This window comes from Ipomoea nil, unplaced genomic scaffold, assembly GCF_001879475.1.
Source record: "Ipomoea nil cultivar Tokyo-kokei standard unplaced genomic scaffold, Asagao_1.1 scaffold2704, whole genome shotgun sequence".
In the NCBI taxonomy this organism is placed as follows: Eukaryota; Viridiplantae; Streptophyta; class Magnoliopsida; order Solanales; family Convolvulaceae; genus Ipomoea; species Ipomoea nil.
Window position 1 is genome coordinate 2260771 of NW_017619132.1, and position 26538 is coordinate 2287308.

Here is a 26538-nt window from a genome sequence, read left to right on the forward strand (position 1 = left end):
AATTAAACATTAGCTCCCTTCTAAGATTATTGTTTGCAAATGTTGTGTGAAATAATGTTTGGTTTTTCTTATGATCTGTACCCAGTTAAGAGCTTCATATTGCATGCTGGTTTTTACTAAATCATGGTAAAAGCATATGCAACATTCTAGAAAGGAATACAATGCTGGTTTATTTTCATATGGTAAACTGTGAGAAAAACAATACAATGTTCTGTGTTCCACTATTGGCTGGCCTATATATATGGAAGAGTTGGGAAAAGGAATTAAAAATGGAGATGGAAAAGAACAAAGAAAGAATAAAACACTGATGGGTTTTGATCCTTAAAGCACTTTATATCCCCAGATCACAAGGAGCCACCCCACCTTGTCAGAATCCAACTTCCATGGCTTCACTATCTGCTGTTAATATAGGACTAATATCCATTCGCAAGCATTCATCGCTGAGTTTGTTTGCTTCCAAAGAGATCGTTCATCCTTGTAGGCAGATTGGGAGCTTCACGCCACCAAATCCTGCATTTGGGCAAATAATGAAGTCAGAATTTACCCACAAGTTGATTCAAAGATTCATGTTTTTTGTCTTCTTTTCTGCTTTCTTCCTTCTAGGAAGGAGGAAAGTATACACTAATACGAAAAGAATGTTCGTTATAGCAAATTGTTATACTGCTGCACACAGAAAATGCTAATAACACAAAGACCCAAATGTATAAACACTAACAAATGGATTTTTGCAAGTAATATACCACGTTACATTCATTGTAAGAGTAATAGAGCCAAGAAGGAAATGATGCAAGCCCCACTCTAAGAGACTTTGCAGAGTATATATAACCAGTGCGCACAAGAACCTGTCCCTGTTACAGACTGAACGAAAGTCGTAGGTAAAACAGAAGATCTTTAATTATCATACACTAATTACTCCTTTTTTCCTTCTGTCATGTTTGGATCACAAATTAATCGAGCAAAATAGGACATAATGAAAACTATAAAGACAAAGATAAGCAAAGATATACACAAAATTTCTTTCATTTTTTGGATATGCCAAAATGAAGTAGTAACTATTTGCTGATGTAATTAGAAACATCATTAAAAACAGTGTTTAGATTTCCTATCTTGCATTAACTCACATTACGGTTCTACTCGGTACCTCCTTATTAACAACAGCAAAAATGCCACATTTACTACCCGAGCATCTGATCATGAAGGATGCATGAAATTCATTTGAGAGCCTTACTGGTAACACCTCTTTTACTTACTATTATGAATAGCAACAATCTAGAAACCAAAGAAATGATGCAAACAACACAACATAGAGTTCCTTAAAGCCAGGTCAAAACCCGAAAGTGCTTTGCCATCACATTATGTTTGATAAGCATTCAGACAATATGGCTAGTTTATCAAACTCGGTTCTTGGTCAAGAACAATTTAGTCTACTGCTAACATCCCTGCAGACTCATTTCAGCTCCCTATTGGCATCTTTACAAGTATATTCAGTTCAAAATGAAAGGATTCAAAGATGGATATATATATATCATAAAAGCCTCGTGTGGGAGTTATATCTAATGTGGGGCCGCTTAGTCAGTCACAGTGACACGGACCCTCCATTATTCTGTCGGGCCAGGTAGGGACCACCAAAGCCAAAAAAAATTGGCCTTTTATAAGCTGTAATACTTAAAACTCCAAAAAGAGCAACATAATAACCTTCTTAATATAAACCGATTATCTATGAAAAGCCCTATTAGTTTATCCTTTATCGATTAGGGTCAAAACGCGGTACTACTGCGGTTTCTAAAAACAAAATCAAAACTAGGAAGTATTTACTGCAAAAATTTAATCTTTATAACATGGAAAGAGATGGAGAAGCCATGCCATATGATATGGTCATCCACTTGAACCGGGGCGGTTCATGAAGTCCGGGAACTTGGCTTCGCCGCCGGTGGTTCTCATCGTGTCATGCCCACCGACGGATTTGGGCCGGCCGTCTTCCCCGTGGGGATCAGGGAAAGATACAGAACGATGCGGCCCGCTACTGCCTCTCCCTCCCGGCTTCTCTTCGCGGCGCTTGAACCCAGGCCTAAGATGCGGCGGCACGAAGCGGTCCGACTTCGACACCGGCGATTGCAGAGGCGAGATTGCGCTGGATGGAGAAGCCAAGGAAGGGGAAGAGATTATCGGGCTGGACCCAGTCCGGCCCTGCGGGCGCAGAGAGATGGAGTCCGATTCAGGTTCCGGCGGGGCACGATCCGCCGGAGATGACAACGAAGCAGCCGGCGTCGGGCTCAGCGATTTAGCCTTAGCCTGGTGCTGGATCGGGCCGGGCTGGGGTTGCGGTATGGCAATGGGTTTGGGCGTGGGACGGCTCAACACAAGCATGTGGCCATGGATACGCGAGTTGGAAATCACAGTCTTACTATGATTCGCAGTGGCCGGAGACGAAGAAGAATTGGGGGAGGTGGAGGTGGCGGTGGCGCTTCTCTTTTCATAGATGTCGTTGAAGTTGAGGGAAGCGTATTTATTGCTTCTGGCCATCCACCACGACCGTCGGCGCCACCGTGTAGGGAGTCGGAGGAGCAAAAAGGGATCTTGTGCGAGTTGCAGCGATCTGCCAAGATGATCGTTTTCTTCGTGCGCGTTGGCCTTTCCTGTGGGTTTGATTAGGGAACTTTTGTAGTTTTGTCCCCCATCTCTTTCTTTATTCTCTTTTTCATGTCATACAACAAAAAATCTACTCTTTTCTTCTTAATAAATTTTATATAATATTTGTAAACATTTTATATACATATATAATATATAATTATTGAAAACAACTCAATCAAATTGGTCAAGTATAACTAACATTATTTTAGTAATTGTGAGCTTTTTTCGTCATTCAAAAAAAGTATGTTAAATATATAGACAAACTTGTGAGGTGTGAGTGTGTGACCTTTGTCTCGACTGGATGCATGTTGGTTTTGATATTGGGTCCAAGTCTCCCTATGTTTGAACGAGGACCAACACTTTGGGTTATGATCATCTATGTCAATCTATCTCCTATATTTATGTCCATCTTATAATGTGGATCTTGATATAAGTTCGTTACTCGTTATGTCCATCTTATAATGTGAAAACATGCCGTCACTATTCGATGGTATACACTAAGTAAATCTCACTTTACAAATGATAGGTAAATTACACTAGAAAGATCCTGAATGATGGGGTTGATCAAGAAGGTATTACATAGAGTGAGATGTTAATACAATAATCATGTTTTACCTACTCAATCAATCATTTCAAGATAATTTTCTTCCCCTTGTATTATATATATATGGAGTTGGTGAGCGCAAGTAATAATGTCATCACAATAAGGTTAAGACGATTGAACTCAAAGCAATACTAAGTTGCTAACAAAAGAAATCAGATTTAAAAAAAAAAAAAAAAAGAAAAAAAAGAAATCAGATTTAAAAAAAATAATAATAATTAAAGAATATTAAGTGAAATATGGGCTTTATTGGCGGGCTTTCATACAAGGCCCAAAATCTGGATCCGGATAAGATCGACGGGTATTTTTTACATTACGAAAAATAAAAAATAAAAAATACTGCAAAAATTACGTCAAAATGAAGTCCCTAAAAACCCTAAAGTCGTTAAACCCCTCCTCCAAGCCTTCACAAAGAGGCTAAAATCCCAGCGTTCTTCATTTCCAAGCTCGAAGACGATCTTTCCCTCTCATTTGCTCATAATCGTCAGCTCTCGTCGGTTCTAAATCAGGTATACTCAGATCTCAATTCCTACCGCTTTCGTTCTATGTGTATATGCATTCGATTGAATTTAGTTGCCCTTTTTTTTTGTTTGCAATTCGTGTTTTTCTGAGCTCCTGTGCACTAGAGGACACAAAAATCTGTCTTAGATGCTGTTTTTTAAAGCCTATTTGTGCATTTGCTAGGGTTGCCGTAAAGCGGTGGTGGAGATTTTTATTTTTGTGGGCCGGGTGGGAGGGTGAGTGAGGATTTATTCTATCATTTATTGTTAATGCAAGGTAGGTTTACATTAGAGAAAGGTGATGATTGTCAATGCAAGGTAGGTTTACATTAGAGAAAGATCATGAGAGAGAACCATTGCTCGATGTATTGGATATTATGGTAATTGAGTATGAGAAATGGAAAAGAATAACTGATTTTATGTTTATTTTAGTTACTTTAGTATTCTGGTCTCAACATTCTCCAGCTGAGCAAAACTGTAATGCACATCTTTTCTTTAATTCCAAAATGTGGATAACATCTAATCAGTAAAATTGGTGTCTCTTTTATTTGACTTTGTATAAGATATCTGCTGCCATTGCAAATAATCTATTTCTGTTCACCCAATCTTCCATGGTCTAGTTAGGTTGCAGAACATAAAGAGTCTTGGTGTCTATTCCTGTAATTTATTTTCTAGAAAGTACCGATTTAATGCCAAGTCTCTATGTCTTACACCAATACTCCACTTATATGTGCTCCCTTACCTTTTATACACATGTCATTCTGATCCAGTCACACTATGAAAACCCTTCTAAAGATTTTATTTAGTTTTGGATCAAATTTGTAATACAATCTCTTTTGTATTTCATATCAGTGTATCACTTCTTGCTCTATTGTTTTCTTGTGTTATGCATCAGCCAACTAAGAATAGCTGTTATATTGATGACAATAATAATAATAGTATAAAAATAATAAACATGACATCTGTCAAGTGTAGGGTACCATGATTATTTAATAAGATAATGTGTGTATGCCGTAGAACCTATTTGCCTTACACATGTAAGAGAACATTAAGTTCATTTTGCATAGTTTCTAGTGACCATTACTGTGATCCACTTTTTTACTTGATACTCTTTATTACTCCACATTCTTGTTTTCTTTCAGGGATTGGAAAGATGAATCTCAACAATGTTAAGGTTCCTAAAATGCCTGGTGGTGGTGCTGCTTCTGCTTTGATCAAGGTTGGTCTTGTTGCTGGTATTGGTATATATGGAGTTGCCAACAGCCTCTACAATGTTGATGGAGGGCATCGTGCCATTGTCTTCAACCGTATTGGTGGTATTAAAGATAAGGTATTTTCCTGTCTTTACTTAAATTCAAATGAGTTGGATGTTTGTGTCACATGATTCCTTGTTCTGAAAGTTTATAATGCCAATGGAAGTTTCCCTCTCTAACTTGAAATCACATTTATATTAAAGGAATCAGTAATAAAGACTTTTTATTTTCTGCTTCAGTCTTGTTCAACATAATAATTTTATGACCTTTGAATAATTACCAATTTAGGCACAAACTTAAATTAACACTAAGGTCTAAGAATCATAGTATAAAATTCAGGCTTCATTGAAATTTCCATTAGGTCTCCACTTAATAAAAGACATTAAAGCATATACTATGATTGTTAATGTTATCTTAAGTTTTTGAAACTAGTCTAAATTTAGGCAAATTGTTCTTGTGGGTTTTTGACATTTGTTTTTCATTGCTTATGTTTTGTTGAACTTAAATAGAACAATTGTCTAATTTCATAGGATTATTCATTTACTTCTAAGTTCTAATGAATGGCTAGATTTATGTGAACTATGAGAAGTTTCTAATTCTGAAACTGCAAGCTGTCAACTTGTTAACAAATACATGGTGTGTCAAATGAGATCCTGTTAGCAATATATATTTGCTCGCTAAAATTATGTACAAAAGATTTCTATGTTGTGGATTTTGATTTGTTGCCTTATGCTTTCCCTTGGTAGGTTAAGGTCTCATTTACTTTATCCTTTGGTCTCCTTGATGCTGCTACTTTGCTGACATATCTTGAGTGTTTATGAATAGGTCTATCCTGAAGGAACACACTTTATGCTTCCATGGTTTGAAAGACCAATAATCTATGATGTTCGTGCAAGACCCCATTTAGTTGAAAGCACGTCAGGAAGTCGTGACCTTCAGATGGTAAGTCTGTCTTGAAGACTCCCTGTTTCTAGTGCTTTAACCATCTTTCTATTGATTTTAAAATTTTGATGAGATTTATTCTGTACTGGAAGGTGGTGACTATCTGCTTAAAGCTTGTATAATGTTGACCTGGCATATGACTAAGTTACAGAACAGTGGTATTTTCTATTTTTCTCCCCAGGGATGAGTTGACAAGGAGGTCCATCTTTTCTGTTTGCAAGGATGGTTCACTGTGGCTATTTTCTTCTTTAGTTTTAATACATGAAATATTTTATACTTGAGAACTAGTTCATACTGAATTGCAATAAGTGGGAGCAAGAATATAATGTTGAGTTGGCTAGGAGGTTTGTCTTTTCTGTTCACAAGGATGGTTCATTGTGGATATTTATTTCTTCAGTTTCACTATGATGAAATATTGGAAGATCAGTTAGTTCTAACTCTATTGCATTAAGGTGGGAACAAGAATATAATGATGAGATTCACTTTATTGGGGCTTGCTTTGCACTTTAGGTTCCCATCATTTTCTTCTTTTCATATGGTTTATCTACATACTTATCCAGCATTCATGACATGTGTTCATCCTTTGTTGCAAAGGTCAAAATTGGTCTTCGTGTTTTAACACGTCCAGTGCCAGATCAGCTACCTACTGTATATCGGACTCTTGGTGAAAACTATAATGAAAGGGTGTTGCCTTCCATCATTCATGAAACCTTGAAGGCTGTGGTTGCCCAGTATAACGCCAGCCAGCTCATCACCCAGAGAGAGGTGCGTGTCAAATATCTTTAGCCGCTACTAATTCTAGAAAGCTGGTTATAGTGCTCTATGCAAAAGTATTTTATGCCATGTGGCCCTTGCAAGGTGTTTTTTTTTTTGGGTTTAACTCATCATTAGTTGACACAATGAGTAATATATAATTATATACTGAAACATTTATCAATCCTAATAGTTATCATCACTATATTATCTCATGTTTACTTGAAACTATGCTGTGCAGACTGTGAGTAGGAAGATACGTGAAATTTTGACTCAGAGGGCAGCTAACTTCAACATTGCACTAGATGATGTGTCTATCACCAGCCTGACTTTTGGGAGGGAATTCACTGCTGCCATTGAAGCAAAACAGGTGGCAGCACAGGAAGCTGAGAGAGCCAAGTTCATCGTGGAGAAAGCCGAACAGGACAAGCGCAGTGCTATTATTAGAGCACAGGTGAGTACAATTTCAAATCCTTGAGCTTTAAGTGGCTAGCCATGTTTCATCTGTTTGTCTCCCAAAGCAAAAGAGCAGATGTAAGTTATATTCCAAAATTTGGGTGTAAAATCTAAATCAAACTTGTGCGCTGGCTTGCAGGGAGAAGCTAAGAGTGCACAACTGATTGGCCAAGCTATAGCCAACAACCCAGCCTTCATCACGCTCAGGAAGATTGAAGCAGCACGAGAAATCGCTAGCACAATCTCATCCTCGGCCAACAGAGTATACTTGAGCTCCGACGATTTGCTGCTCAACCTCCAGGACCTGAACCTGGAGAGCGGAAGGAAGTGATCAAAAACTGTTAGACCCATACAATTGAGTCTCTCCCACGTTCACTTATCGTGGGGGAAGTTCCTTTGAAGTCTGAACAGGAACACCTTTTACCTATGCTTGCTTTTGTGGATTGTTGAAACAGGAATATGCATTTTGCGCAAGAAATTTACTTTTTAGGAGCAAAAAAATGCAAGTGCCTTGAGGGATATTATTTCAGATGGTTTTAATCTGGAAGCTAGTTGGTTCTTAATTGAAACATTGACTTTATTATTACTAATAAACAGTGGTATTCATATAAGAAATCCAACTGGAGATTACTGTCACTAGAATTAAGATTTAAATTTGATTGATCGCATCCTACTTATAATTGTCCTCTTTCTTTTTTATTTTACATTTTGTAGTTAACGTGGCTAATGTGAGATAATAAAAAAACGTACGTGGAATTGTGGAAACTACGACCATGGACCATCACAGGCGGAACCTTCCAAACGCCTACCTGTCTTTGCCGGCAGATTACTTGTGTCGCTCGTAAACATCAACTAAAAATATCCTCCCAACCTCGTTCCCTTCACCCACCAACCACTTTCATTTTTCTTCCTTCCCCACCTTTGATTCTTGAATTGCTTGCTGTTTCATGCTACATATGGAAACCGACCATTCATGTCTTTATTTTTATTATCATTCTACATTGGCTTCCATTCATATCTTCATTTATTGGCGTTCTACGCTGCCCCAAAAGGGTGACTGAGTGAGTAAAATATGATTCTCTACTATAAAATCAATTTCTAGTGAATAGAAATAGAGATTGACGAATGTCCCAGAGCATGATAAGCTTCACTTAACACTTACTTTTACAGGGCGTTTGGTTGGAGGGGGGAATTATGTGGGAAAGGAATTGTAATTCCATGGGAGTTGAATTACTGGAAATAAAGTGAGAATTTAAATTCCAGTGTTTGGTTGACAGGAATAGAATTACTGGGAATTTCAATTCCAATGTTTGGTATACATGGGAATTGAAAGGGAATAAGTAGTATAAATTTCAAAAATGTCCATTATTGTTGTTAGACATTAATTTTAGGTTAAAAAAGGAAGGGGTAATTTTGACTCATCACTATCTTTTTTACCCATAAATTAAAATACCAGGGGGACATGTGATTTTAATTCCATGAAAATGGGGGAATTGCAATTCCATGGAATTGCAATTCCCTCCAACCAAACTACGGAATTTAATGGTCTTTGAAATTAGGTGGGAATTAAGTGAGAAGGGAATTTAAAATCCCTCCAACCAAACGCCCTGTTAGTGGTAGGGTGATGTTTGACCCTACCACAAAAGTTGGATAAGTGTGTAATTTTTGTTTAATTTTAAAATTAGATTAACTCAATTTATCAAATATTTACCATCAGTCTATATTGCAATATGGGCCATGGTTCATTGTATAATTTGTCATTTACCTTAATTATTACAGGTTAGGCTCATGATATAGTCCAACGAAATTGTAAAACATGAGTTATTAAAAAAAAAAAAAAACGTTGCAGCAAGGAGCATAGTACGTTACGCCGTTAAGTTAATGATGGTGTCGGCACGGTGGGTGGACGGTGGAATTGCGAGCTGGCGTCACGAGAGTCACGACCCCTACCTAATAGTTGGTTTATTCTACGGCAGATCGATACGGGCACGGCCGCCGGTGCCGCTGCAATGCTGGTGCGTACCATCTTGCTTTTAGGTCAAATCTGGGTTTGTCTTTTGGGTTGTCATTTGCTTTCCACTACTCCATCTTATATGCTTTGTTTAAATTAAAGCATCTTGTGAGCAACGCCGGTAGGCCAATTCAACCTAGCTGGCTTCTAATAAAGTGTATTCATCATCAAGATTCTTCCTGCTTTATTTCTTTCTGGAACCAGTAAACCCGTGAAAGGATAAATCACCAAATTCCACCGAAAACATAGGTTGTGTGATGGGTTCGATCAATAAAATGTTAACAATGAATAAATGTGTAAGTTTTAAGTGCACAAATCATGTTTCATTAATTTGGCTATTCTTTTTGGGTAGTACGTAGTCTATAACTATTGAATTTAAGCTCATAGGATATTGATCTAAGAGCATTTTCAATAGCAGAATTTTTTAGGAGTTTTTACAGGTATGATTAGAAAAGAAAAGATGAGAGTGAAGGAAAAAAAATCTAAAAAAAAATAAAAAAATAAAGAAGAAATATACAGTTTAACGGGGCGTTATTGTTGCGCCTCACACGACTAATCGCGACCAATTTTCATATTTGGTGGGTCCACTTCAGAGATTAAAAACCAGTTCTTCGGAGAGATTCCAATCATTCTCTCTCCCCTCATTCTCTCTCTTCCAATTCAGCTAAGGTCTCCTCAAAAACTGAACAAAAACCACCGATGAAAATGTTCTAATGGATGAAAAGCATCGGCTTGCTTTCCGCAATAGTATGGGGGTTTGATTCCTGAGCTCTTTGTGTACAAAAGTAGTGTACAACTTATTAGTGTTAATTTTGAAATTAAATTAGTGCGGATTTATTTAGTCATGAGCATGAAGGTGGATTCATGGACTAGTCTACAAAGTTGAAAACATGATTTATAAAAAAGGAAAATTATTGAGTTTTTTTTCCAAAAAAAAAAAAATTATTGTTTAAAAAAGTAGTGCCAAACTTAGTGCGTGACGTTAAATAGTTGTCAGCATTATCATGTGACGAGGTTCAGTCATAATGTTGCGAGGCTTGTTTGGTACCGTATTTTGTCATGCGAATGACATGGGCCACGTGGAAGTAGAGGAGTGGACCACATTTCTTTACTGTTTGTATGGAGCCTTGTGGAAACCCACGTGTTTGGGGCCCACCCTTGAGGCTTGGTGACGTCGGCGTCGACGCCATACCAAACTTCTCCTTCGCCTTACGTCCTCTTCGCTCACCGTCCACCTTTTTATCTTCTTCTTCCTCCTCCCTACGTCACTCTCTCTCTCTCTCTCTCTCTCTCTCTATATATATATATATATATATATTACATTGATATTTGTATTTCGTAAAATTAATTTAGTTTTATCCAGTCCAAGAACAGTTTAAGGAAGTAAATCGCAAATTGTTCTGTTAGTTTCTAACTTTTCACCCCTGACATGTACATTCTGTGCACACACAGAGAATATTCATTACGATTCGTTTAATGTGTAGACAATTAATAATTGTTTGATGACGCATTGAGACACAATAATATTTTTAAAAATAATCGTAATGAATTAATATTTAATTAATAAACAAATTACATATCCTAAAATTTAACACTTTCTTAAACTCTCAACCATCAAAATAGCTATAATTAATTAAAGATTAAAATAAGTTTTTTTGCATTCATAATTATGGTTGCCGTAAACGCTACTCGGACTGTAGAGTAGCGCTTAGCTAAAAAAGAAAAAAATACACACCTAAATGGTTTGCCACCTAAAGAGTAATTCGTCTCGATTTAAAGACTTCCAACGTCTAGATCATTTTTGCACTTATAACTACTAACCAAAAATTTTAATCAATGCAATTTTCAATCATTGATTATTGTATATCAATTTTTCCACTCTTATCATTTTGGTCTACCAAAAAAGATTTGATAAGACATACAAATCTTGCAAATCTTAGTCAAATTACTCAAATCGTTGGTAAAATAAAGAAATCACAAAATGAGGGATGGGCCTTTAATATAACTACTTTATAAAATATTGCCGTAATTATATTTTAAAAAATGTTCTTTTCCACAGCATAATATGACTCCTAAATTGGCAAGATATCTGACGTCGTCATAGTACGTAGCTTGACGTCACCATTATTCTAGATTTTATCAATGACAGTAAAACGAATCTTTTACTTTTGTGATTAGTTTTTATTTTTTTTTTCTATTTTTATATTTTATTTCTTTAATTTTTATATTTCATTGTTTAGTTTATACGGTCAAATTAGAATAATACACAAATAAAAATGAAATGAATGATAGTATATTTTTTATAAGAAAAGAAAATGCATGTGTATTTTTTTTCAACTATTCACTCTCATAAGGTGTAATAAATATAATTGGGATTCAAATTTGTAGCCTTTTATTTGGAGAAGCTACAATTATACCCTTCGACCATAAGGTCATTTGCATGTATATGTACTTAATTGTAGTGATAATTTGTGTATCATATCTATTTTGTTATATATTTATAAATTATTTTTTTTGATTTTATCATTTATTATATAATAATATATAATTGTATCTCTCATCGATAAAATTTTGACAAGTTTCTTCTTGTCTCACTTTATAAAAGTTATTTTATTCTTGGGAAAATTGTTGAAATAAGCCCTCGAACTTTAGCTTAAAAGTCAATTAGGTCCCTAAACTTTTTAAAGGTGCAATTACACCCATCAACAATTCATTTAAGTGCAATGAAGCCCAAAAATAAATTAATGACCTGCTATCACAGGTCATTAGGGTTCAGGCCACATTCCGACGAATTTTCAAGAAAAAAAAAAAAAAGTGATCGGCGAAATTTTCGACAAAAAGTGACTGGCGAAATTTTTGTTAAATCTGGGTTAGTTACTGGCCACCTTTTTTTTTGTCGGAAAATTCGCTAGAAGGTGGCCTAAACCCTAATGACCTATGATAGCAGGTCATTAACTTGTTTTTGGCCATCATTGCACCTCAATGAATTGTTTATGAGTGTAATTGAACCTTTAAAAAGTTTAAGGGTCTAATTGACTTTTAAGCTAAAGTTCAAGAGCCTATTTGACCATTTTTCCTATATTCTTTTGACATAAGAATAAGTAGACAAAAAAAAATTCTTAGTATCTCCCAACCTATCTAGAGATTCCAAACCTAAACTCTAGAAACCCTTTGTGTACTAAGAGTTATTTATATATAACACTATTTTAATCTATTTTTACTACTTTCTCTCTCTATAGTTCAAACTCACTGGCCCTGTTTGATAAAAAATTGGTCTATAGGCTAATTTTGACTTATTTAACTACTATTAATTATTTGATTTAGTTAAAATATCAATATAAATGTTTGGTTAATTAGCTTTTTGCAACTCCAAAAGGTTAAAATTAAAAAAAGGTACTCCAAGCAACTTTTTCAATTAACTTTTTGAGAAAAGAAATTATACCAAACAGCTATCAGCTAACAGCTAATTTACCAAATAATTTTCTACAATCAGCTAATGTTATCAACTATTTATACCCTCTAATTAACACAATCAGCTAACAGCTAACAGCCATTTTACCAAACAGGATGATCTCCCATTTGCGAGAGACACTTCAGGGTTCACGCTATTAGACCACAAGTTATTGACATACTATTTTAATCTATAGTTATACTTGTACGATATAACGTTCTTTCAGTAGATAATAAACAACATCGATACATTTATTTAGTTTTTGCAATATGCAATATTTGATTTTTTTTTTATTTTTGTTTTTGCATAACAATAAATTATATAGGAGTACAAATATGTCGGTATGTGTCAATGTGTCATCCGTCGACAAAATGCTAAATGCAATTAATCTCTGCATTAATGCAATATTTCAATTGACAAGTTGACGTACATATCAATCAATTTCAGTCCTATTTGTATCGATGTGATGATTTAATTTTCATGACCAAAACATTTCGGTTGCATTCAAATTTAATGTAAAACGCAACAATCTAAAAACATAATAAGTGTGAATGAAAATTATACCCCTGATTTATGTCTCTTTTTTTCGTTAAGTTTTTTTGTACATTATCCTATAAAGATTGTACATTAAAATATTTTGGACAAACATACCCCTACCGTTATAACTTCCGTTATCTTTTCCACTATTGTTACCATGCACATGCATCCACCATATATTTTCTTATCTTCTTCATTAATAATAATATATACACATTCAATATTTGAGTTATATGTTAATTATTTCATAAATATAAATATCTAATTTATAAAAATGATTTACATTATTATTACTATTTAGAATAATTTAAATATCTAAAATCTAAATAAATTTAAAATTTTAATATAATGTATTAATATTGGGCACCTATTTTTTACGCATCGCGCAACTAGTAATAAGGATAAGAAGCATATATTTAATTATTTTTGTTGACATTTTGAAAGATAGAATCACTCACCCCAGGCGTTTTCATTAATAACTCTACTGAGGCTCGAATCCACAACTTTCGATGTTAGAGTTTTTGGTACCATTGTACCACAATGTCCTTGGTCTCATAATGGTAGTTTAGTTGGTTTAACCGGTCATCCTAAAATTTCGCTTTAGCGTAAGGGGTTCAAGGAGTTATAAAAGCTTAGAGTTAGATTGACCGAAGTTAAGAAATTTAATGTATATAATAATAATAATAATAATAATAATAATAATAATAATAATAATTATTATTATTATTATTATTATTATTATTAGGAATAAGGGTCAAATAGGCCACTAAATTGCACACCAAACTACAATTAGGTCATCAAATTTAAAAAAGAAGCAATTAGGCCTCTAAATTACACAAATTCATGCAATTAGGTCTAAAATGATCTGTTTACTTGCCATGTAGGTTGCGAATTTTAAAAATAATTTTAAATAAAAAATTTATTTTTTTAAAAAATCAAATCAGTCAGAGACGAAATCGACTCAGGCCGTTCTGTATTTTTTTTTTTTTAGTTTAATTTTTTAATTTTTTGTTTAAAATTATTTTAAAAATCCGCAATCTCCACATCATCAAAGTATTAAGTAAATAGGTCATTTAAGACCTAAGTGCATGAATTTGTGTAGTTCAAATATCTAATTACACTTTTTTTTGAGTTCAATAGCCTAATTGCAAATTTGATATGGAGTATGGTGGTCCCCTTATTCCTTATTATTATTATCCAAAAGAAAGGGCAAAGCTAATCCGGCCAAAAGAGTCGCAATCAGTGAGGAGGTGGTGACATAATTTAACGTAAGCCACATCCTGTGTAACGCGTAAGAAAACGTAACTGCCGTTGACGCCAAAACTCTATCTTCTCCACTACCCCCCTACCCCACCCCACCCTACCTAGTGCTTCTGTATGTATATATTAACATACATATTTCCTATATATAACACCACCCCTTCCAGTATAATTCCCCCATCTTTTTCTCTCCATTTCTCGTTTAGATTCCATTAAACACCGTAAACAATCATGCAGGAAGCGATTCCTTACAAGACATGGCAGCTGACGTCAGTCCCGAGATCCAATCCTCTGCTAAAACCCGCCCGCTCTCCGCCGTTAACGATGAGCAAAACCGCGGCTTCTTCCGTCTACTCCGACGGATCGGTGGAGGATCTGAGGAATATGGTGGCGGAGAACGCCGTGATCGTGTTCGGCCGCCGCGGCTGCTGCATGATCCACGTCGTGAAGCGGCTTCTCCAAGGCTTAGGCGCCAACCCGGCGATCTACGAGACCGATGAAGGGTCCGAAGACGACGTCGTTAACGAGCTCGAAGCCATCAGCGCCTTTGACCGGAAGGACGGCCGGTTGCAGTTTCCGACGGTGTTCATCGGAGGACGGCTGTTCGGCGGGTTGGATCGGGTTATGGGCGCTCATATCACCGGCGAGTTGACTCCGATTCTGAAAGACGCCGGCGCGCTTTGGCTTTGATATTATGCTTTTTCTGAGTACTAATTTTCACACAGGGCGTTGAGAGTTTTATTTCAGACTGTTAAAATTTTTTCTGTTCTTTTTCACCCCTCCTCTGTTATTAACCTTTATTGGGATATATAAATTACAGAGTAATTAATTACTATAAATCCATGAGTTCAACGGTTGCGATTGCGTGTTTGATTTCTTGATTCTAATGTAAACACGGATTCTAAGGATTAAGGAAAGTCTTAGGGTCGCAGGTTTTGTTGACTAAGATGATGTTTAACATGATTCTGGAAAAAGAAAAAAAAAAAATCCTATTTTTTCATTACCCAGAAGTTTATGATAAACTGTTAGATTGTATGAAATAATGGATCAAAATTACCCACAAGTTTATGAGGAACTGCTTTTACCTTGGGGACAGATGATATGTTACCTTTTTTTGTGCTGCCAAGAATCGACAACACTGCTGTCATTTTGTCTATGTGAGTAGCAGCTTTAAGCAGAGTTCAAAATCAGTCTACTTTAATAACAAGAATTCTCAGGTGGGGTAAACCAGATGGCTAAGAAAACAAAAGATTACGAGTTCGAATTCTAACTTTCATGATTTGAGTTGATCAGCTATGAATAACATAAATTGATTTAAACCTCTTTATTTGACCTGCCCCAAAATGTATGAATAAGTATCTAAAATATGATTCTGGTAATTGAAATTTGTAAATTTAATTATAGTCAACATTCTTTTAATAGAGCATGTTATTTAGTTCTTCATAGTACAATTTATTCTCATATGTAATTTATCTTGTGCACACATTTGAATATTACTTTATCTTATTTAGTTTGTTTAGTTTGGTTAACCAGGATTGATGGTAGTTATTTTTAATTTAATTTTTTATAATATTAAGATTAGTTTTTTAGTATATAAAATTTATATACTCAGGGAGCGTTTGTTTATTGCAGAAGCACCCAATAAAAAGTGAAATAGGGATTTATTAAAAGGTTGTTTATGCAACTCGTGTTTACGTCCTTTAGTGACTCTCGGGGCGAGAAACTAGAGGTTATGATTAGTGTGATATAAGCTGAGAAAATGTTGTATTGTGCAAAAATAGGGAGCATTATGATGTGCAACCGTGTGCACCATGCATGATGCACACAGTTGCAAAAACGACGTCGTTTTGACGTCCAACTTAAAAAAATAAATTCAGTTTCGATTGTCGTTAACGACGTTATGTTGTGCATAATTTTAACTATACATTCATAACTTCATAACTATGCATTCAGAAAATTGCATAACTACACATCCATAACTTCATAACTATACATTCAGAATTTGAAATTATAACTTCATAACTATACATTCAGAATTGCATGCATAACTACACATCCATAACTTCATAAATCATAACTATACATTCAGAATGTAAAATTACAAAATTATGAAAATATATTTACGTAAATAATAGCAATCGAAAATAATTTTTTTTATAAGTAAAACGACGCTGTTTTTTGCAACCGTGTGCACTATGCATGGTCCAGACGGTTGCATAGCATAATTCACCCAAAAATAGTGGGATTTTTATATTTTCTTGGATCAACAGTTCAGATATCCCAAGTTCCCCAGATTCTTTCTTGTTGGGTTCACGTGACGAATGACCTTAACGGGCCGTTCGAAAAGGGCCCAAAAGTTATTATTGGGTTATAACTAGATTTACAGCCCACATCAACGAATTTGGGTTACTTCCAGGCATTAGAGTTTGGACAGGAGAATTATGTTTTCACTAGACCTCTGTTATACAATCATTATTGCATGGAACTAAGGGTACATTATTTTTATACATAAGATACATTTTTTGAAAGTACATTTTTAATATACTAAGAGTACAGGAGAATTATGTTTTCACTAGACCTCTGTTATATAATCATTATTGCATGGAACTAAGGGTACATTATTTTTATACATAAGATATATTTTTTGAAAGTACATTTTTAATATACTAAGAGTACATTATTTTATATAACTAGTATTTGTCCCGTGCGATGCACGAAAAATATGTTATAAAAATATACCCTATATGAGGTTTATTTATATATAAAATTTTTGTTATTTAATAATTATTATGTGTGAATTCCTATGATAAAATTATGAACATAAATATATTTACAATTAAAATAATATTTAAGGTGGGTGATTACTACAAATCTTAAACTATATTAAAAATTTAGTACAAAGTATTTAATATTACAAATTTTTAAGAACTTAGTAAACTACAATAGTAATTGAATTACAATTTTAGAGTCACCACGGATCACAATTTTTAGACCTTTGAGATTTCTAACTCTAGATATAGCAACATACAATTGACCTTTAAAGACCAAAATCACAATCTTAGTTCAAACATTGATTTTTTCTTCCAAATACTATCGAATTAAGTGTGTAATCAATAAATGATGAGAACTAAAAATTCGAGAATATAATCTTAATGTTACTAAGCCTACTTCACGTCAATTAAGTTGGAGAGTGTTGTTGGATAGTATCCGATGAATCCACAAATAACGCATCTTTGTCTCCGTAGTCCTCAATATGCACATCAACAATCTTAAATATTAGGCCGCCTATCTATGCCATAATTTCAAACTTATGAACTTTGAGGTTGCATGCAATAAAAAGTATATTTTAAATATACTAAGGGTACATTATATATGTATGTAAGGTACTTTCAATATAAAAATAATGTATTTTTAATATATTAACAATGTATTTGATATTCATGATCCATACAATTATGTGGACACTCGTTCACACAATAATTTACCAGTAGAAATTGAAATATAAATAAATAAATAAATAAATAAATAAATATATATATATATATATATATATATATATATATATATATATATATATATATATATATAAATTATTGCAATATTATTATCATTATTATCATTATTATTATTGCAATTATTATTATTATTATTGTTATTGTTATTATAATTAACAACAATATTATTATGGTCTTGTGAAAATTAAATGTTGATTATCACCATTTAATTTTCACAAGACCATATAGCTTTATTATATATAGGATGTATTTTCAATACAAAAATAATATACTTTTAATATACGGAGTATTAAAAATATACTTGATATTTATGGTACACACAATTGTGTGGACCATGGTCCATACAATAATTTGCCTCTGTCATAGGTGTAAATGTTTTAATTATCTAAAAAAATGCGCATCGAGCAAATCACACAAACTATACATAAGAGCAAATAAATTGCATTACGAATATTTTATGCGATAAATTTAACAAAAAAGATGTTAGTAAAAATTAAAGTTGTGGCTTTCAGGTATCTGAATTGAGTTAATATTCAATTTAGTCATTAATTATATTGATTTTTTTTTTTTAATTTAGTCATAAAAGTCTTTTCGTGCTTAATTGAATCATAACTTCGATCGTTTTACCTAATTGAGTCGTCTGTTATGATAGCTTGGTAATTTATCCTCTATTAATACCCAATTTAGTTATAGACTATAGGAGTTTTACCTAATTTAGTTCTCGACTATAATAATTCGTTTATATTTAGTCTTTGATTCTAACAACCAATGACTTAGGTAAAATTATCGAAATCCAAGACCCAATTAAGCACCAAAAAAAAACTTTTAATTATGATTAAATTGAAAAAAGTCATTGTAGTCAATTACTATACCGAATGTTAACTCAATGAGAATCATACTTCATCCACTTAATCATTCATTTTGGGATGAAATGCACTGTTATGTTTTTATGTCATATGCTCATGAATCATGCGTGTGATATTAATAGATGGAGATTTTTTTTTTTTTAAAGAAAAATAAATTAGATAGAAGAAATGTAAATATAAGATTTGCCGATGCAGCACTACATTCCTTTGAGGCTTTCGCCGTTATTTTATTTTATTATTATTATTTTTTAATGAAAACAACATGACTCATTGTGGACATTATTAAAGGTGAAATTGTCTTTGTGATGAATATTTTGGTGTTTATCTTATACTTTTAGAAGTTGGATATGTACACCTTTGCCACAAAGTATCCACTCTCTTGAGGTAGAAATATCGATACTTTTTAATGAATATATTATGCAGTTAACATTAAAACATAAAAAAACGCCAACAACTGACTAGTGTATCGGTGGTGTACAAATATTCAAGAACTTATCATTCAGTTGAGGCACATTTCACATTATATTTTATCATTTCTCGAGACACATTTCACATTGTATTTTCTCATTTCTCGAATAATTAAAGAGCAATGAAGTTTAGGTTTATACTTATAGAGAACAATGTAGTGCACTGATTAAGACAGCAATTAATGATATTTAATATATTAAAATTCATCATCGATATACTTGAATAAGTATGTAAACTATTACAACGTACAATATAATGTTTAAGGAGAAATAATACATATACATTTTTGTGTTTAGGGACTAAGTCCAAGTACAATTATTTTTCAAGAATGTTGCACGCTATATATAGAGTAACGGTATTGTTGAAGTTATTATCTATCATCACCTCATATCACGCAGCATGAAAGATGGCTCTAGCTAAAGTCAAAGTGCCAAAGTGGAGGTAATTTAATAGCTAGCGGTGATCTTACAAGATAAAGTGACTTAAGCACTCGTGTCTTATCAATTTATTATCACTTAGATTTCTCAATTTCGACCAACATACCACATACAACTAGATCACAAGGTGATTGTGACTCAATATTCCATTAGTTATGCTATGATTACAATTAACCTCTATGAGATAATGTTGGGTCAATGAGAGAACAAATTGAAGTTCAAATATTTCAGCTCCATATGCTTTTATGTTATGATTTTGTATCTTCTCTTTTTCTTTCCGTAGAGTGGCAAACCAAGTGGAAAGTGGAAAGTGGACCATACCTTTCAACTCCATTTAAAAAAAAAAAAAAAAACAGCTCATTTATTATTGATTGATTTATTTATTTATTTATTATATATTATAGTTTTAGCTATTCCTACCTTTAAAATTCTAAAAGCAATTTTAAAATAAAAATAAAAATTAACTACAACTTATGTACCACTCTTCCATTTATGATGTACGTCAGTACGTGACATTATATTAAATCATAATGACACTAAAATTAGTTATTTTACCTTGAAATTAGATTAAGTTGTTTACTATTTGACTCTTATTCTGATCTCCAATTAAGGAGGAAATGTGGGGTTGTATCATATGAGTATTGAGATTGGGACATTTGATGTACAAGATTACTCATTGGCATAACGCTATAAGCAGGGGAAAAGGTTGTGGTTAGAGTACCAAAAAAAAAAAAAAAATAACAAATACTCTGAAAGTTAAGTTCGATCTCTCAAACGAATTGTTAGAGTATGATTACTATAGAGTTTAATCTAATTAGTTTGTTCTTCTAACACCACACTTCATCTTTGATTTATGGAAGAGCCTGTAATTGCTATATATCTGAAGGTGTGCTCTGCATAAAATCCACTTTATAATCCTTGATAGCAAAAGACCAAACATATGTTACCCATAAATGATCGACTTAAACAATAGCCGACTCACATAAACAATGCTTCATCTTGAATCTAAAATATTATGTAAGAAAAATTAGTTAAATTTATTTTATTTGAATTACCAATTATGGGTTTTTTTTTTTTTTTTGGGTGGGGGTGGGGGGGGGGGGGGGTTATAAAAAGACCATATTTTATTGATGGTGAACAGCTCGGAGCTGAGGGTAACGAAACCCCTAAATCGTACAAGAGAGCCAATTTGGCTTTTACAGGTAATGCATTAAGAGAGCAAAAGATTGCTAGAGAGCTGGCGTTTAGGCCTTCTGTCGCAAGAGCGTCAGCAACCTGGTTAGCCTCCCGATAGACATGCCCTACCGAGAAGCCCTAAGACGAGAGACAGGAACGTATGTAACGAATAACCTCCTTAAATTTCCACGGGACCCTCGCCTCTAAAGCGGAGACCATACAAGCTAACGTATGAGAGTCCACTTCAACTATTGCAGGTCGAATGACCATCACTTTGCACCAGTGGAGGGCAAAATTTAGCGCAAGAGACTCGACTTCAAGAGCAGAGTTGGCTTCTAGATGGAAGCACAACCCCGCTATAATCTACCCCCGATGATCCTTTGGCAGACTCCGCCTGCTGCGCCATTTGCTAAGATAATCAATTATGAGTGTTTTTAATTAATATCCAATTTTAATTTTTAATTTATGACGTTTTATTATCTTTCCCTCTCATATATACATATCATTCATCAAAACTTTAGTCTCCAAGCCAATCATTCAAATTTTGATCAATCAATCAAGAAAATTCAAAGCTAAAACATCTATCTCAAACTTTAGGTAGTGGAATTCCTGTTTAAATTTGCCTTGATATATCAATCATGCATATAGTCTACCTATAATTAACACGCAACGTTGAGGCAATTAAGCTAATAAAGTATAAAATTCAGCTAACATTTCATTATCAAACAACACATCTTTGTCTCACGTTATAAAGGTAAATCATAGGACTATTTCCTAGGTTATGGATATAGAGGGACCATCCTATCATTCCTATGCATTTAGAGATATATAGGGAATATTTTAATGCTTTTAATATTGTTTGTTTAAATAACTTTTCTATAAGCAAATGTAATAATCATGATCTACATTCATTATATGTTGATTGAGGCATTGCTTTATTTATCCACTTATTAAAGAGTTATGATTAGCGGTGTTAGCGAACAGAGCTTTCGGTAAACTACTCGTGTTCGTGTTCGGCAAGCGTTCGTTTATATTCGTTTATTAAGGTAAATGAACATTAACAAACAAAATTTAGAGCTCGGTTTATAAACGAACAGAGTCTGAACAGTTGTAAGCTCGTTTGCTAAGAGATCGTGAACAAGCTCGTTTGTGTTCATTTAATAATGTTTGCGAACAAGCTCGTTTAGTGTTCGTTTAATAATGTTTGTGAACAAGTTCGTTTACGTTCGTTTAATATTTGTTTGTATTCTCTTTGTAGTTGTCTTACCTGTTTGGTTATTTTTAGTGAACATATATTATTTCTTGTTCACGAACGAATTTGATCATTAACATGTTCATATGTTTGGGTATTAAGCATTCACGAACGTGAACGAACATGTTCGTGAACGTGTTCGTTAATGTTAACAAACATGTTCATGAACGTGTTTATTAATGTTAACGAACACGTTCGCGAACATGTTCGTGAACATTAACAAACACTAACAAACGCTTAACAAACGAACACGAATAGGATTTTCAAAAATCTTAACAAACGAACACGTTCACGAACACTCCAAAAACCTTAACAAACGAACACGAACAACCTCCGTTCGTTTATGTTCGGTTCGTTAACAGCCCTAGTTATGATAACAAAAGCAGTGGCAGAGTGATAGAGCATGATTATTGTATCAAAAGATCATAAATTTAATTTTTTCTAACACCTTCTCATTCCAACTCATCGTACAAGATTTTTCTAGTTGGGTTTACCTCTCCTATTTGGTTTATGGGCTATTACATAGTAGCGCGGTTTAACTAGTGTATATCATCGAATAGTAAATATTGTTTAACTCTCTTGTGTGGTTTTTCTTGTTACCCTAAAAATCTTTTCTCAAGTAACGAGTGCAATTTCTCTCGTCACTGGAAAAGAATAACTTGTAATCAGACGAAAAATAAAATAAAAATGTGATTTTTTTTATAAGAGGAATTACCAAATGAATTTCGGAACCGTTTCTATAATTAAAAATATTTAAACCCCAAATATTATATATATATATATATATATATATATATATATATATATATATAAAGTGTATTTTAAAAGTTCAATTGAAATGTATTTTAGGATGTAGTTTTATTGAAAAAAAAATGACTCAATTTTTTTAAAAATCTCTTTTCTCAGGTCTCCTTATTCAATTTTTGTTTTCTCGTGACTGTACTACGTATATAAAGAGTGACTTGTTATATGTATATAAGAATTATATTTTATCCACTTGACCATTCTTTTGGGGCAAAATTCCTTTTACTTAAGCTATAAAATGGTTGCTTTATACTTTCACTAGGAGTCACCCTAACGCACTTAAACTAAATTAAAGGTGGCTTTAAACTTGCCTTTCCTTCTTGAAATAGTATACTTTACCATGACACTCAACTAACAAAAGCAACATGAACTTTTTCACAATTTGACCCAAATATATACACGTCAATCATGCATATAGGGAATGACTTTTAGGAGCTAATCTAATTAAAGTTAGAGTCCATAATCGTCATACAAACAATCATCTTTCACTTATATCTCAAGCGTTATAGAGTGGTGAAACTTTTAGGTCAATAATTCTCAAATACTACCACACTATTAACTTCCAAAGAAGAACGAATAATTGTACGAATTGGGGGCCGCAATATGTAAACTCCTAGAGAAAAATATATATCCGTCTACTTTCAGAATAAAGAAGAAGAAGAAGAAGAAGAAGAAGAATAATAATAATAATAATAATAATAATAATAATAATAATAATAATAATAATAATAATAATAATAATAATAATAATAAAAAGATTGAACTTCAATCTCGAGATCACTTAGAGCTTGTCTCTGGGGTCTTTTTATATAAGATAAATTGTGGGATGTGTTTCAATGAATCAGAAATGTAGAAAAAATCCATTAATAGTTTTTTTTTTTTTGAAAATAAATCCATTAATAGTTTATTTGTTTTGAAGATGAATTTTCTCTTCAAATGTTATTGTTGCATATAAATGATTAGAACAAATTAAAGGACCACACTCCTTACACCCAAAAGAAAAAACAATGCCAACATCAACTCCCTTAAATTTGTACTTTTGTAGCTTTGTTATGCTACACGACATATATTCGATTCCTAGTTCTTGATTTGGGTATAATAATATCTCATGGACCCCCCCCCCTTTTTTTTTTTCCTTAAAGAACATGACCAAAATCCATCTCACATGAAATATGAATGCCATCGAGGAAGTTGATTCTCTATTAAGGCATATTCAATAAATCATTTATAATTGGAAATGCTTTTAGAGACCATATATATAATTTAAAAAGATTTTGTTGGGGCAGAGAGGTTTGGAAGGTCGAGACAAGTCCAACATTCTGTAACCGAATCATGCTAACTGTTACATAAGTATAAAGACATTAAGTTGCGTATTTGATTGTTACTGGCTATAAATTTGTGTGTAGTAGTAAGTGCTTGATCTTGACAGATTTATCATGCTCACTATGCAATATTAGTAAGAGTGATGCTACACATCCCTCCTAAAATTGTCCTTATTATTTTTCCCCTCCGACATGACACTACCTAATGGATTAATTAATCTTTAATTAAAAGCAAGTGGGGTCAGCCATTTCATAGCACCCAATGATTATAAACCACATCATTAGGGAAAAATAGCATTTTCCTATAAGTAATAATGTAAAACGTACTATATAATTGAGGTAGATCAAGTTAAGATGCTATATATCCTATGTATTCATTTAAGTTAGGTTTCAACGACCTTAAAACTTAACGATTTATGCTATTAAATTATAAATTTTTTTGTCAAATACCTTGTGATTTGATGACATCATAATTGATTAGAATGTACTAGTTCCCACTAATTCAAAGGTTTAGATTCCTATTGTAAGAAACTACATCCATGTTCAAGGCAAAAGACAAACACCAATACAAACATACCCTTGGTGACAGCATTTTACTTTTTCCAAACTCTCTTTCAAAGCTTCATCATGAATGTGGTTTCAAACCTAAACAATTCCTATCTACCTAGTATTATTAGTCCACTGTTTTTAACCCTAAATTTAGATTTAGAATGCTAATCCAAGCTAGTGGTATATTAATAAATGATTAAGGGGGAAAGAGGGGTGATTATATTAAATTAAAGAAGATCAGAGCTGGACCTCGAAAGTTGAAGCCAGTGAGAGAGAGTGTTGGGGAAGGAGAGAATATTCTTTGGGTCAAGAAAGCTCAACAGCTAAACTCCAAAGATTATATTGTAAACAAAACATAGGAAAAACATCATTAGATTATGATTAAGGGTTGCCTGCAGGAAAAGTCAGCCCGGCAAAGGTGGTGAGATGACCCACACTTCCAAAAATTCACTGCCTTTGTCAGTTCCCTGTCTTTTAACCCAAAAATACTACTTCGACCTCAAAAATCTACTCTCAACTTTTATTCCCACTAAGCATTCAAATTTTGTTGTACGAACAAAAAAGTAATGGATACAAATCATGAGCACAGTTATATAAAGCAATCAAAGCATGTCGCCTATTAATTAAGGAGTAGAAATTAAAATAAGAGTATAAAATGAAAGTGCATGTATAATTATCATGTCTCTTATACAAATTTAAGATTAAAAAAAAAATACAAAGAGCGAGCACCGGGCGATTTTTATAACCATGATTTTCAGTGGTAAGAAATTTTAGATTTTTGGGTTATAAAATCCAGTTCTACCTCTTCTTTGATAAAAATACAAAGAGCGAGCACCTGGCGATTTTTATAACCATGATTTTCAGTGGTAAGAAATTTTAGATTTTTGGGTTATAAAATCCAGTTCTACCTCTTCTTTGATTTAAGGAATCAGTGTCGTCTTCATCATCTGAATCTAAGGCGACACAGATTCAGTCACCTAAAACTAACTCAAACTGATCTTCTGATTCATGCATAACCAAAAGTGTTTATCATCATCACAACAGAAACTATATTCCTTTAAAGATAAAGTGATAGCACGTAGAGAAAGCCATAAAGTGGGTGTTTTAACACCTACCATTCAAGGAAACAACCGACAATCAAACTACTATATATATACCTAGCTTATCTCTGCTGTAATATATGCACCCATCGCTCAAAGCTTATCTAATTTCATTAATTAACGTACAATAATATCATTTCAATTATTGATGAATACTATACGTCGGCCACCGACAAATTAAATCAAACCGGGCACCATGGATGAAATGAAGTGAAGAGTGGCATGGTCAATTATGTCGTCATAATAAGGATGCTTAATTATCACCTTTAGCTGTACGTTAGTTCGTCGGATCGTTTGGATTTTACCATTGTTTGACACTAGCAACACGTGCATGGCTTTTTACATTAGTCTTTGATAATACAAAAGTTGTTTGAATTGTCTATAGCCAAAAGGAAATGATCCAAGTATGTGCAACATATAATCTTATACTTTACCATTTTTTTTTATAAGTTTTAAACCGATTAAGTTTAATTTACACTAAACCTTTAATTTAAACAACTGTTTTTAAAAAGGTTTTCATCATAAACTCGAAAGTTCGTATCTGCCCAACTTTACCTAAAGTTTTAGTAAATGTATGTGTAAACTTCAAGATGTGACTTTATTGCTTCAGGATTTACAAAATGCTTATATATTAGTGTTTACAATCAGACAAAT

General features: G+C 33.4%; 3 protein-coding genes across 3 annotated transcripts; 2 read left to right on the forward strand and 1 right to left on the reverse strand.

Annotated features, from left to right (window-relative positions):
- Positions 1-168: 168 nt before the first annotated feature.
- Positions 169-2704, reverse strand: LOC109156034 (translation initiation factor IF-2-like). The gene is made up of 2 exons (XM_019303814.1): positions 1864-2704; positions 169-510 (listed from the first exon to the last, which is right to left on the reverse strand). The coding sequence occupies exon 1, from the start codon at positions 2521-2523 to the stop codon at positions 1876-1878; it is 648 nt and encodes a 215-aa protein (XP_019159359.1). The 5' UTR covers positions 2524-2704; the 3' UTR covers positions 169-510; positions 1864-1875.
- An 880-nt stretch (positions 2705-3584) lies between these two features.
- LOC109156032 (prohibitin-1, mitochondrial) lies at positions 3585-7751 on the forward strand. Its single transcript, XM_019303812.1, has 6 exons — positions 3585-3741; positions 4875-5062; positions 5811-5927; positions 6522-6692; positions 6922-7134; positions 7276-7751. The coding sequence occupies exons 2-6, from the start codon at positions 4886-4888 to the stop codon at positions 7465-7467; spliced, it is 870 nt and encodes a 289-aa protein (XP_019159357.1). The 5' UTR covers positions 3585-3741; positions 4875-4885; the 3' UTR covers positions 7468-7751.
- A 6780-nt stretch (positions 7752-14531) lies between these two features.
- LOC109155572 (glutaredoxin-C9-like) lies at positions 14532-15304 on the forward strand. The gene has a single exon (XM_019303173.1). The coding sequence runs from the start codon at positions 14627-14629 to the stop codon at positions 15083-15085; it is 459 nt and encodes a 152-aa protein (XP_019158718.1). The 5' UTR covers positions 14532-14626; the 3' UTR covers positions 15086-15304.
- The last annotated feature ends 11234 nt before the right edge of the window (positions 15305-26538 follow it).